Below are 13,493 nucleotides of genomic sequence, written 5' to 3'. Positions count from 1 at the left end.
GTCTCCCCCAGTCGTCCGACAGAAGGACTGGTCTCGCCCAGTCGTCCGACAGAAGGACTGGTCTCGCCCAGTCGTCCTACAGAAGGACTGGTAGATGTAGGTATAGTATCAACAGTCATTACGGTCCATTCCTCTGGGGCAGAGGAATCATCATCATTTGAACAGAAGTCTATGCCAAAATCTGGTGTCCACATCTCTCCTGCCAGTTTAATGAGCTCTGTAAAGAGTGTAGAGAAGTGTACTACGATATCTGAACTCCATGAAGACATCCAGGCAACAAAACCCAATGCTCAGAGTAGCACAAACCATACAGTATGCAAGAGGTTACATAGTCCCATATGTCTTTCCCCTGTGGTGAACGTGAAGCTCCTGAGATCTGGTACACAACCGAAGAGGATGAATGGAAAGAAAGATGCTGAAGACCCAGGTTCAGATGTTAGGAGTCCACCGTCTTTTACAGAGTTAAAGAGTGAGGAGCCTTTGAACAACGGGATGCTGAAAGATTGTGATCGCTCGGTCCATGTTCTACAACACCAGAATATGAAAGCTAACCGTAAGCATCCTACAACCACCGACTGCATCTCTGAGTCAAGGTCGGAGTCCCAGCTGACAGATGAAGGGTCTGAGAAACTACATGGAAATGCCCAGACTGAGATGATCAGTACTAGAAGTGGGCGTGTCAGGAAGAGTCTTGTTAGATCAAACGCAGTCCAAACAAGCTCAGGGAAAGACGGCGTGGCTCCCAGGGACGGCCAGCAAACGGCCACCCTTTCATGTAAAGTTATTATTGAAAGACTCAGCCCTGACATGAGGGAAGGGATCAGGCCAGCAGCCTTGCCTGTGGGCCACTCCCCAGAACCCACAGCAGCCTTGCCTGTGGGCCACTCCCCAGAACCTACAGGGAAAATTCCTATTGGGAAGGTTCGCTTTGAAATGGGTCCCCCACTACCTCCTCTTCTGATGCCTCTCACTGTAACTCCTCCGAGACCGGTAAAACCTGCTAATCCAAGACAGGTGATTGGTAAACTGTCCTTTCCCTCACCAATGGAAGGACCTGTTTCCCCTCTGGGTTCCCAAACAGCACCTGATGATCAGATGTTGAGCTCCCCGTCTCAAACCGCTCCTTCCTCACCACTACAGTTTGGTTCAGCCACTCCTAAACACGCCCTTCCTGTTCCAGGGAGACTTCCTGCCTTCAGCCCTTCCTCTTCCTCCACTAGTCCCGCCCAGGAGAACTCCATGAGGATTCTAGACAGCATGTATCCAGAACTGTCTGCCCGTGCCTGGACTCTCGGTATCCTCCGAGGAAACATCTGTATGTCTGCTGCTGAAACGGGGACTACACCCTCCAGCTCTGTCAGTCAGATATCTGGCTTCAAAACCATCAACTCCTCGTCCACGGCTTTCACCAAAACAGAACAAAGAGGGAAGCGAAGTGGAGTCAACATGCTTCTACCAAAGAGTGCCAAAAGGCTGAGGCTGGATAACTGCTCCCCCGGCCCTGCTGGGGCGACGGCCGGCCCTGCTGGGGCGACGGCCGGCCCTGCTGGGGCGACGGCCGGCCCTGCTGGGGCGACGGCCGGCCCTGCTGGGGCGACGGCCGGCCCTGCTGCTAAGGGGATATCCTCCACGACATCAGCCAGTCCCGACCCACTACTCAGGACACCTCAACATGGGAGTTCTTCACAGCCTACAGAGAAGGAGAAACTGGTTGGGAAACCAGCAGGCGAAGCCTCCATATCCCAGGCCTTAGAGAAGATAGAAGCCCAGTGTTTTGACCTGTTGCCTGTCATCAAGAGTCACCTGTTTGTTGGGAATCTGTCTAGGAAGCCTGTGTTACGGGATGAGGAGAAGAAGGTCCTCTCTGAGTTCTCAAACAATCAGGTTAGTCACGTACAGCTTTGCCTAGTAGTCTACGTAGAATCAGGTTAGTCACGTACAGCTTTGCCTAGTAGTCTACGTAGAATCAGGTTAGTCACGTACAGCTTTGCCTAGTTGTCTACGTAGAATGAGGTTAGTCACGTACAGCTTTGCCTAGTAGTGTACGTAGAATCAGGTTAGTCACGTACAGCTTTGCCTAGTTGTCTACGTAGAATCAGGTTAGTCACGTACAGCTTTGCCTAGTTGTCTACGTAGAATCAGGTTAGTCACGTACAGCTTTGCCTAGTAGTCTACGTAGAATCAGGTTAGTCACGTACAGCTTTGCCTAGTTGTCTACGTAGCATATTTGCCTTAGTATCTTTTAAAGGCATGCTTCTGGACTTTGGCAACGAGGCCCTTTATCTACTCCCCCAGAGTCAGATGAACTCGTGGATACCATTTTTATGTCTCCGTGCAGTTTGAACGTAGTTGCTAACTAGCCCTAGCACAATTGCTAACTAGCGTTAGCACAATGACTAGAAGTCTATGGTATCTGCTAGCAGAGATCATAAAGTATCCCTTTAATTGGTAGACGTGAACACCTCTTACATGGTTGTCCTGTGAATCCTTGGTACATGGTTGTCCTGTGAATCCTTGGTACATGGCTGTCCTGTGAATCCTTGGTACATGGCTGTCCTGTGAATCCTTGGTACATGGCTGTCCTGTGAATCCTTGGTACATGGCTGTCCTGTGAATCCTTGGTACATGGCTGTCCTGTGAATCCTTGGTACATGGTTGTCCTGTGACTTGTCAGCCTCTGGCAGATGATCTGATGTCGGTGATGCTGACTAAGCTGAAGACTGAGAGGACTGAGCTGCCTGGGACTCACCTCCAGGCTCTGGTCAGAGTCTACACTGCTCTGTGCCGACAAAGGAGGGACTGGGACAGAGCACACATCCTGGCCTACAGCATCCTTAGAGAAGGTAACACATCCTGGCCTACAGCATCCTTAGAGAAGGTAACACATCCTGGCCTAGATCCTTAGAGAAGGTAACACATCCTGGCCTAGATCCTTAGAGAAGGTAACACATCCTGGCCTACAGCATCCTTAGAGAAGGTAACACATCCTGGCCTACGGCGTCCTTAGAGAAGGTAACACATCCTGGCCTACGGCGTCCTTAGAGAAGGTAACACATCCTGGCCTACGGCGTCCTTAGAGAAGGTAACACATCCTGGCCCACGGCGTCCTTAGAGAAGGTAACACATCCTGGCCTACAGCATCCTTAGAGAAGGTAACATGGCTTCATTGAATAGCTTTAGTTGACTGACGTCACAGCTTGAGTTGACTTTGTTTCTGTTCGTGTTTCCCCCCCCACAGATTTCCCTGAGTCAGCCAAGCTGGTTCTGTTCATGGTGACCACGTGGCCCAATGTGTTCTCCTGCAGGACTGTAGTGTGCCAGGCCATCCACACGGTCACCAAGGTCAAAGCTCAAGGAGAGGTGCTCCACTGCCTGACTGCTTACCTGGGATGGGAGAAGGTATGCTATCTTTATAATCTTGGTCTGCGGTTACGGGATCTACGGTTGTCTATTGGTCTCCACCTTTTTTAAATCGATTAACAGAGGGGAAGAGTTGTCAGTATTCTGTCACTGAGAAGGCCTGTCCATTTTCCTGTTATGTGTATTGTGAAGCTTGGCGTAACATCAGTTTTGACTTTGTGTCACGTCTGCGTCCCCAGAGTCCTCCTAGTGACGTGGATCAGTTGGTGTCCCGCACGTTGACGTCCGTCAGAGACGCCGCTGAGATGACCTTCCAGAAACACCCGCGACAGGGAGAGGACCTGAACCCTGTTGCCTGGCAACGCGTCTTCACCCTGGAGCTGCTCTGCTCTCATACACACTGGAAGTGGACCCATGACAACCTACTGAGGTACAAAGCAGGTCTACTATTGGTTGTTGTTGACTGCCACAGCTGGACTGAAATTCACCGGCGAACAAAACAATGAAGACAAAACCAAATGCATACATTTAGCAAACTCTTTAATGTCATTATGACCATCCAGCTAAATATTCATCTAGCTAGACAGCGTGTGGGGGGGGGACTACCTAAAAATGATTTTGTTAAGCGTTGAAGATGGTTAGATAATGTATGTAGCCAGTTAGCCCCATTTGACTTAGACTGCAGATGTCACTTTTTAGGTGACCTCACCAAATTCACGTAAAATGTGAGTTATAGATCTGTCATTCTCATTGAAAGCCAGTCTAAGAAGAGGTAGATCTGTTCTATGTCACTATTTCTATGCTTCTGGTCTTAAGTTTCATTTTTTGTGTCTTTTTACTTTCGGTTTTGTACACCAGCTGTAAACAGTTATGGAAAATATGGTTATAGAAAATACAGGGATTTAGATGGTACAATGATTCTCCATGGTTATAGAAAATATACAGCGATTTTAGATGGTACAATGATTCTCTACACTCTGCATGCTGTTTTGGTCACATAAACAGGCAAACTTAGAATTTGAGCAACCAGAAAATGCCGGAGAGATTTCTGCATAGTAAATCTTTAGCATAGGCTAGCGATTAGCATAGGCTAGCACACTACAGTGGACATGGAGACATGACAGACTGAAGACAGTAGATACAGTATGTTGGAGTGTATTAATCATCATGTCAGTGAATCATGGCCTCAGGTGTTCTTTGTTGTCCTGTTTTTAAAGTAAAGAGCTGTGGCCGGTGATGAACTCCTGGGTGACCCAGCCCAGATCGAGACATACTCCCATCCAGGATGTCACTGTGGCTGCGATCCTCAGACTCATAGGTGGGTGGTGTTTGTTTGTTTTGTGTATAATTGTTTCATGAAACACTTTTTTTTATTATAATTTGTACTGACCAATGAAGTGTAACCATAAGAACCACCTTGTCAGGGCGCCTCGGGCAGCTGGGAATTAAGGAGGGATGTGGCTGGTCTGTGAAGAACATCGCCAGGGTCATCAACACGTTCGCCAGACACGGACAGTCGGAAGGTAATCTACTGTAAAGCTTCTGAAATGGTTCATCTGTATTTCATCAGTCATTCTACTCAGGTTAACATCCTAGTTGCTTTAACCAGCAGCGTTACCACCCTGCATCCCACTGCTGACTTGCTTCTGAAGCTAAGCAGGGTTGGTCCTGGTCAGTCCCTGGATGGGAGACCAGATGCTGCTGGAAGTGGTGTTGGAGGGCTAGTAGGAGGTGCTCTTTCCTCTGGTCTAAAATAAAAATGCCCCAGGGCAGTGATTGGGGACATTGCCCTGTGTAGGGTGCCGTCTTTCAGATGGGACGTTAAACGGGTGTCCTGACTCTCTCTAAAGATCCCATGTCACTTATCGTAAGAGTAGGGGTGTTAACCCCGGTGTCCTGGCTAAATTCCCAATCTGGCCCTCATACCATCACGGTCACCTAATCATCCCCGGCTTCCAATTGGCTCATTCATCCCCCTCCTCTCCCCTGTAACTATTCCCCAGGTCGTTGCTGTAAATGAGAACGTGTTCTCAGTCAACTTGCCTGGTAAAATAACGGTAAAATAAATACAAAATAATATCTATTGTCAGGATGAATATACTGCCCAGGGCTGAATATGTGTAGTTTAAAGCTTCCCTTGTCTCTCCCTTCTGGCTATTTAGAATGACATTCATAGTGTGGTTTCTAAATGTATACGACAAGGTAAACGATCCCGGATAAAATTAATCCACTTAAAAAAGAGGGAAAGAAGTAGGAGGACTCTCCGTACCAAACCTTAAAATATACACTGCTCAAAAAAATAAAGGGAACACTTAAACAACACAATGTAACTCCAAGTCAATCACACTTCTGTGAAATCAAACTGTCCACTTAGGAAGCAACACTGATTGACAAATTTCACATGCTGTTGTGCAAATGGAATAGACAACAGATGGAAATTATAGGCAATTAGCAAGACACCCCCAATAAAGGAGTGGTTCTACAGGTGGGGACCACAGACCACTTCTCAGTTCCCATGCTTCCTGGCTGATGTTTTGGTCACTTTTGAATGCTGGCGGTGCTTTCACTCTAGTGATAGCATGAGACGGAGTCTACAACCCACACAAGTGGCTCAGGTAGTGCAGCTCATCCAGGATGGCACATCAATGCGAGCTGTGGCAAGAAGGTTTGCTGTGTCTGTCAGCGTAGTGTCCAGAGCATGGAGGCGCTACCAGGAGACAGGCCAGTACATCAGGAGACGTGGAGGAGGCCGTAGGAGGGCAACAACCCAGCAGCAGGACCGCTACCTCCGCCTTTGTGCAAGGAGGAGCAGGAGAAGCACTGCCAGAGCCCTGCAAAATGACCTCCAGCAGGCCACAAATGTGCATGTGTCTGCTCAAACGGTCAGAAACCGACTCCATGAGGGTGGTATGAGGGCCCGACGTCCACAGGTGGGGGTTGTGCTTACAGCCCAACACCGTGCAGGACGTTTGGCATTTGCCAGAGAACACCAAGATTGGCAAATTCGCCACTGGCGCCCTGTGCTCTTCACAGATGAAAGCAGGTTCACACTGAGCACGTGACAGACGTGACGAGTCTGGAGACGCTGTGGAGAACGTTCTGCTGCCTGCAACATCCTCCAGCATGACCGGTTTGGCGGTGGGTCAGTCATGGTGTGGGGTGGCATTTCTTTGGGGGGCCGCACAGCCCTCCATGTGCTCGCCAGAGGTAGCCTGACTGCCATTAGGTACCGAGATGAGATCCTCAGATCCCTTGCGAGACCATATGCTGGTGTGGTTGGCCCTGGGTTCCTCCTAATGCAAGACAATGCTAGACCTCATGTGGCTGGAGTGTGTCAGCAGTTCCTGCAAGAGGAAGGCATTGATGCTATGGACTGGCCCGCCCGTTCCCCAGACCTGAATCCAATTGAGCACATCTGGGACATCATGTCTCGCTCCATCCACCAATGCCACGTTGCACCACAGACTGTCCAGGAGTTGGCGGATGCTTTAGTCCAGGTCTGGAAGGAGATCCCACAGGAGACCATCCGCCACCTCATCAGGAGCATGCCCAGGCGTTGTGTGGAGGTCATACAGGCACGTGGAGGCCACACACACTACTGAGCCTCATTTTGACTTGTTTTAAGGACATTACATCAAAGTTGGATCAGCCTGTAGTGTGGTTTTCCACTTTAATTTTAAGTGTGACTCCAAATCCAGACCTCCATGGGTTGATAAATTGGATTTCCATTGATTATTTTTGTGTGATTTTGTTGTCAGAACATTCAACTATGTAAAGAAAAAAGTATTTAATAAGATTATTTCTTTCATTCAGATCTAGGATGTGTTGTTTAAGTGTTCCCTTTATTTTTTTGAGCAGTATATTTCCAGCCACTAGTATTTCGCCCAGTCTTAAATTGTTTTATGATTGGTCTGCCCTCTGGCTGAGTATAGGCTGTGACCAATCGCCTCGATTCGGTCTTATGTAGCAACATTTGAAATAGTATTTTTTTGTTTTTTTCACATTGGATGAAAGGAGAGACTCTGAGCTAGAAAATGGTTTATCATACACTACAGTTGAGGAACAATTTTGTTTAGACATGTGGCTAGCTAGGCGGCTAGCTAAACTATGATCGGGCATAATCCCAACTCATACTACTACCAATACAAACATTGTCATAGCTGTAGTATTAATCTGCAGGTAGCTAAAGCTAACAGACTAGGGTCAATGTTAACCTAGCTAACATTAGTCCATAACCAGCAATGCAAATGGATTTCTGATTCAAAATAATATTACTACCAAGATCATAGACGTAACGTTAGCTAGCGAGCCAGCAAGCTAACGTTTGCTAGCTAGCTAACAGTACATTTTAGCTTGCAATAAAAACACATTTCTGACAAAATTATAAACTTATATCTGAAATTGTAGCTAGACTCTTACCCGTATACATGGAGGCACGCTTCACGGCCGACTGGAATCATTTAACTCTGTTTTGTTTGTAGCTACATCTTGTTTGACCAGTGTTGTCAAGTCACTCCAGGTTCACACTGATCGTTGGCGTGTGCAGAAAGTAGCCCATCACGTTTTCCAACTGATCTGTCGATAGAGCCTGCTACATTCAGGGTAACAATGTTGTTGAGAAAAGTAGCTAAACTTTTGTAGTTCTCGATGGCTAACGTATCTTTCAGAAACGGTGCGGTAGGACTGTCAACACATACTGAACAGGTCACGTTATAGACAGAAGCGCGCTACATGGTAGACCAATCCAAACCCTCTCCCGGCATGTCCAGCCCACCCATTATTTAAAATCTTTATTTTAACAGGGAAAACATCTCAGCCAATCATGGCTAGCAGGAAGGTTCCTGCCTTTTTTTGTGGCTAAACCAACTAGGCTCGTAATTTAACAATTTTATTCATATTTATGGATGGAATACAAGTTTGTTATTAAGGCACATGAAAGTTCACATATTCCAGAAGGCATTTCTGCCCAAAATATGCATTTTGATAAAAAATTACGTTTACAAATGCCACTTCTGTGACGTGGGACATGCAGGGCCTTCAGAAAGTATTCAGATCCCTTGACTTTTGTTATGTTACAGCCTTATTCTAAAATGTATTACATTGTTGTTTTCCCCCTCATCAATCGACACACAATACCCCATAATGACATCACAATACCCCATAATGACAACGCAAAAAAAAAGTTAAGACATTTTGTTAATTTAGAAAAAATAAAAACGGAAGTATTCAGACCCTTTACTCAGTACTTTGTTTAAGAACCTTAAGCAGTGATTACAACCTCGAGTCTTCTTGGGTATGACGCTACAAGCTTGGCACACCTGTATTTGGGGAGTTTCTCCCATTCTTCTCTGCAGATCCTCTCAAGCTCTGTCAGGTTGGATGGGGAGCGTCGCTGCACAGCTATTTTCAGGTCTCTCCAGAGATGTTTGATCGGGTTCAAGTCCGGGCTCTGGCTGGGCCACTCAAGGACATTTGGAGTCTTGTTCCGAAGCCACTCCTGCATTGTCTTGGCTGTGTGCTTAGGGTCGTTGTCCTGTTGGAAGGTGAACCTTGATCCTGACTAGTCTCCCAGTCATTGCCGCTGAAAAACATCCCCACAGCATGATGCTGCCACCACCATGCTTCACCGTAGGGATGGTGCCAGGTTTCCTCCAGACGTGATGCTTGGCTTTCAGGCCAAAGTGATTCATCTTGGTTTCAGCAGACCAGAGCATCTTGTTTCTCATGGTCTGAGAGTCTTTCGGTGCCTTTTGGCAAACTCCAAGCGGGCTGTAATGTGCCTTTTACTGAGGAGTGGCTTCTGTCTGGCCACTCTACCATAAAGGCCTGATTGGTGGAGTGCTGCAGAGATGGTTGTCCTTCTGAAAGGTTCTACCATCGCCACAGAGGAACTCTAGAGCTCTGTCAGTGACCATCGGGTTCTTGGTCACCTCCCTGACCAAGGCCCTTCTACCCCGATTGCTCAGTTTGGCCAGGGGGACAGCTCTAGGAAGTGTCTTGGTGGTTCCAATCTTCTTTAATTTAAGAATTATGGAGGCCACTGTGTTCTTGGGGACCTGCTGAAATTGTTTGGTACCCTTCCCCAGATCTGTGCCTCGACACAATCCTGTCTGGGAGCTCTATGGACAATTTAATTCGACCTCATGGCTTGGTTTTTGCTCTGACATGCACTGTCAACTGTGGGACCTCATATAGACAGGTGTGTGCCTTTCCAAATCATGTCCAATCAATTGAACAAGTGGACTCCAATCAAGTTGTAGAAACATCTCAAGGATAATCAATGGAAACAGGATGCACCTGAGCTCACAATCACCCGACCTCAACCCAATTGAGATGGTTTGGGATGAGTTGGACCGCCGAGTGAATGAAAAGCAGCCAACAAGTGCTCAGCATATGTGGGAACTCCTTCAAGACTGTTGGAAAATAATTCCAGGTGAAGCTGGTTGAGAGAATGCCAAGATTGTGCAAAGTTGTTAAGGCAAAGGGTGGCTACTTTGAAGATTTTTGATTTATCACTTTTTTGGTTATTCCATGTGTGTTATTTCATAGTTTTGATGTTGTTAAAGGAATTTAATATCTTGATGATAATAATCAATAATCAATTCGCCTTCACTAATGCCCAAGGTTTGTAAGACAATGGGTTCAAATAATTAGGCAAGGACTCAGCTTTCTGCAAAAGGTTTCTGTGGCTTTATTCAGAGAACGTTCTGAGGTCAGGATAACAAAACAGTCATTATATAGTTCTTGCTTTCTTACGCACATGCATTTACACACAAACTGTTGGTGACATGCATCCCCCGTAGACTTCCCACACTTGTTTATCACTATCCAGAGCTCAGCCTGTTCTTTTCCCTCAAGGTTAGGAACTCTTTGAAGCTTTTACTCCCTTGACCATCTGCTTCTCTATCTCTCTATACTAATTGCATACACACATTTCTTTCCCTCTCCAGTGGTTCCTGGACTTTCCGGAACTAATCAGACTAATCGATCCCTACATTGATGATTACATTGATTATTCATTAAACCTGCTGTATGACTAATAATTCATCATGGTTTATTGATTCATTTACATTTATTAGATAATTCTCTTATCAGATGTCTTTACTATTATTCTACAATATAGAAAATAGTAAAAATAAAGGAACTCTGGAATGAGTAGGTGTCCAAACCTTTGGTAAGGTATTTTGTTTTATTTTTAATAAATTGTCTAAACCTATTTTTGCTTTGTCATTATGGGGATATTTGTATTTAATTGAATCCATTTTAGGTTAAGGATGTAACATTAATGTGTAAAAAGTCCAGGGGTCTGAATACTATCTGAAGGCGCTGTACGCCTAGTTTCCTGATAACCTCAGTTCCTGGGTGGGATGTCTGTACCTGTAAACTTAACTCTTCTGCTAAAAACAAAAAGTAATTCTGCTCAGATGAGACTGGGCAGACGTCTGTCCAGTCTCATCTGAGCAGAATTACTTTCTGTTTTGTTTTTACAGATGAGACTGGACAGATCTGTGTCTGTATTGGACAGATGGACCAACCAATGAGTCTCTGATGTCATTTCCAGGTGTTCCCTGGGAGGTCCAGCTGGCAGCTGTCTACACTGTCTACGACCTGTCGCCTAGCAACCCCAAGGAGGCTTTGGCTGCGCTGGCATCATGGCGAGGAGAGACCACCCAGCCTGTCCCCCCCGCTGTCACCAGCTGCATCACACAGATCGCCTCGCTCTGCCGACACAGCAACCCCTAGTCCCTAGTCCCTAGCTCCTAGTCCCTAACCCCTAGCTCCTTAACCCCTCCACGCTCCTAGCTCCTAGTCCCTAGCTCCTAGTCCCTAGCTCCTAGTCCCTAGCTCCTAGTCCCTAGCTCCTAGTCCCTAGCTCCTAGTCCCTAGCTCCTAGTCCCTAGCTCCTAGTCCCTAGCTCCTAACCCCTAGCTCCTAACCCCTAGCCCCTAGCTCCTAACCCCTAGCTCCTAGTCCCTAGCTCCTAACCCCTAGTCCTTAACCCCTCCACACCCCTAATCCCTAGCTCCTAGTCCCTAGCTCCTAACCCCTAGCTCCTTAACCCCTCCACACCCCTAGCTCCTAACCCATAACTCCTAACCCCTAGCTCCTTAACCCCTCCACACCCCTAGCTCCTAACCCATAACTCCTAACCCCTAGCTCCTTAACCCCTCCACACCCCTAACCCCTAGCTCCCTAACCCCTAGCTCCCAACCCCTAGCTCCTAACCCCTAGCTCCTAACCCCTAGCTCCTAACCCCTAGCTCCTAACCCCTCCACACCCCTAGCCCCTAGCTCCTAACCCCTCCACACCCCTAGTCCCTAACCCCTAGTCCCTAACCCCTAGTCCCTAGTCCTTAACCCCTCCACACCTCTAACCCCTAGGTCCTAGTCCTTAACCCCTAGCTCCTAACCCCTCCACACCCTTAACCCCTAGCTCCTAACCCCTAGGTCCATTGCCACTTGTACAGATCTGTAAGGATTTCCTAGATCCAAGAATGTTGCCTATAAAGAGGGCAAGGTGAAGCAGCTTCCGTTTTGCTGTTACCTATCCATACCTTTTATATCTGACGCCTTGAACCCTGCTGTGGACTGAACTTCTGGGACTCCTTTTTAATGTCCGTATTATTTATCTGTTGGTTAACTCATCACGTTCCCCTTGACGTTCTGTTTGGGTTTTCTGTTCCGGTTCTTTATATGTTGAGCGTGACTTTGTAAATATGATGTAGAGATTCTGTTTGGTGAAGCTCCCTGTATACAATATAAACGTCCCTACTTTTGTAAATGTTTTGTAAATGTTCACTGTTAGAGCCTATTTCTATTTCATTTGACAAATTAAAATCTAAGAGGTAAGCGTTGTTTAATAATATATGATCCAATTATTGTCTCATGGAAGACTGCTCTCCTTCACGTTGACCGTCCATCATCCATCCAGCATTCACCCATCCATCCATCCAGCATTCATTATCCATCCAGCATTCACCCATCCATCCATCCAGCATTCACCCGTCCATTATTCATCCAGCATTCACCTGTCTATTATCATCATTCACCCATCCAATATCCATCATCCATCCAGCATTCACCCATCTATAATCCATCATTCACCCATCCATCCATTATCCATCATTCATTATCCATCCATCCAGCATTCACCTGTCCATTATCCATCATCCATCCAGCATTCACCCGTCCATTATCCATCATCCATCCAGCATTCACCTGTCCATTATCATCCATCATTCATTATACATCCATCCAGAATTCAGCCATCATTCATCTGTCCATCATTCATTATCCATCACTCATCCGTCTGTCCATTATCCATCTGTCCATCATCCATCCAGCATTCATTCATCCATTATCCATCATTCATCCATCCATTATCCATCATTCATCCGTCCATGCCACTGCTCTGTCTTGACCTTTGACTGGTCAGTAATAATGACGTTTTAAACTAAATGGGGATAGTGAGGAAAAGCCTGTTCTTTCTCCTTCCCATTGTGGTGATGGAAAGCCGGCCCATGACGGCACACAGAAAAACCAAGTGAAACTGGAACAATTCTAGAACATTCAATTTATATCAAAAATAGAGATTCCGTTTAGAAAAAGCAAACTTGTTCTTTTCAGAATCACCTTTATTTACCAAGTACATTTACACACACTCAGAATGTTACCTGGTGATATGGTGCTGCTGGACAACATACTCAGAATGTTACCTGGTGATATGGTGCTGCTAGACACACTCAGAATGTTACCTGGTGATATGGTGCTGCTAGTGATAGACAATATACTCAGAATTTTACCTGGTGATATGGTGCTGCTGGACAACATACTCAGAATGTTACCTGGTGATATGGTGCTGCTAGTGATAGACAACATACTCAGAATGTTACCTGGTGATATGGTGCTGCTAGACAACATCCTCAGAATGTTACCTGGTGATATGGTGCTGCTGGACAACATACTCAGAATGTTACCTGGTGATATGGTGCTGATAGACAACATCCTCAGAATGTTACCTGGTGATATGGTGCTGTTAGACAACATCCTCAGAATGTTACCTGGTGATATGGTGCTGCTGGTGATAGACAACATACTCAGAATGTTACCTGGTGATATGGTGCTGCTGGTGAT

The 13,493-nt window shown here is 46.4% G+C and overlaps 1 protein-coding gene across 1 annotated transcript in view; it reads left to right on the top strand.

Moving 5' to 3' along the window:
- LOC115183956 (little elongation complex subunit 1-like) overlaps nucleotides 1-11,146 on the top strand; it is a 20,861-nt gene extending 9,715 nt beyond the window's left edge. Inside the window, exons 15-22 of the mRNA XM_029744943.1 lie at nucleotides 1-1,543; nucleotides 1,607-1,884; nucleotides 2,675-2,843; nucleotides 3,239-3,399; nucleotides 3,600-3,790; nucleotides 4,578-4,678; nucleotides 4,785-4,883; nucleotides 10,922-11,146. The exon at nucleotides 1-1,543 is cut by the window's left edge and continues 1,223 nt beyond it. Coding sequence (XP_029600803.1) covers nucleotides 1-1,543; nucleotides 1,607-1,884; nucleotides 2,675-2,843; nucleotides 3,239-3,399; nucleotides 3,600-3,790; nucleotides 4,578-4,678; nucleotides 4,785-4,883; nucleotides 10,922-11,103 — 2,724 coding nt within the window. The 3' untranslated portion in view covers nucleotides 11,104-11,146. The remainder of the gene's footprint in view (nucleotides 1,544-1,606; nucleotides 1,885-2,674; nucleotides 2,844-3,238; nucleotides 3,400-3,599; nucleotides 3,791-4,577; nucleotides 4,679-4,784; nucleotides 4,884-10,921) is intronic.
- The last annotated feature ends 2,347 nt before the right edge of the window (nucleotides 11,147-13,493 follow it).

Source organism: Salmo trutta, unplaced genomic scaffold (assembly GCF_901001165.1).
Source record: "Salmo trutta unplaced genomic scaffold, fSalTru1.1, whole genome shotgun sequence".
NCBI lineage: Eukaryota > Metazoa > Chordata > Actinopteri > Salmoniformes > Salmonidae > Salmo > Salmo trutta.
Note: the sequence above shows the minus strand (reverse complement) of the source record. Positions and strands in the feature narration are given on the sequence as shown.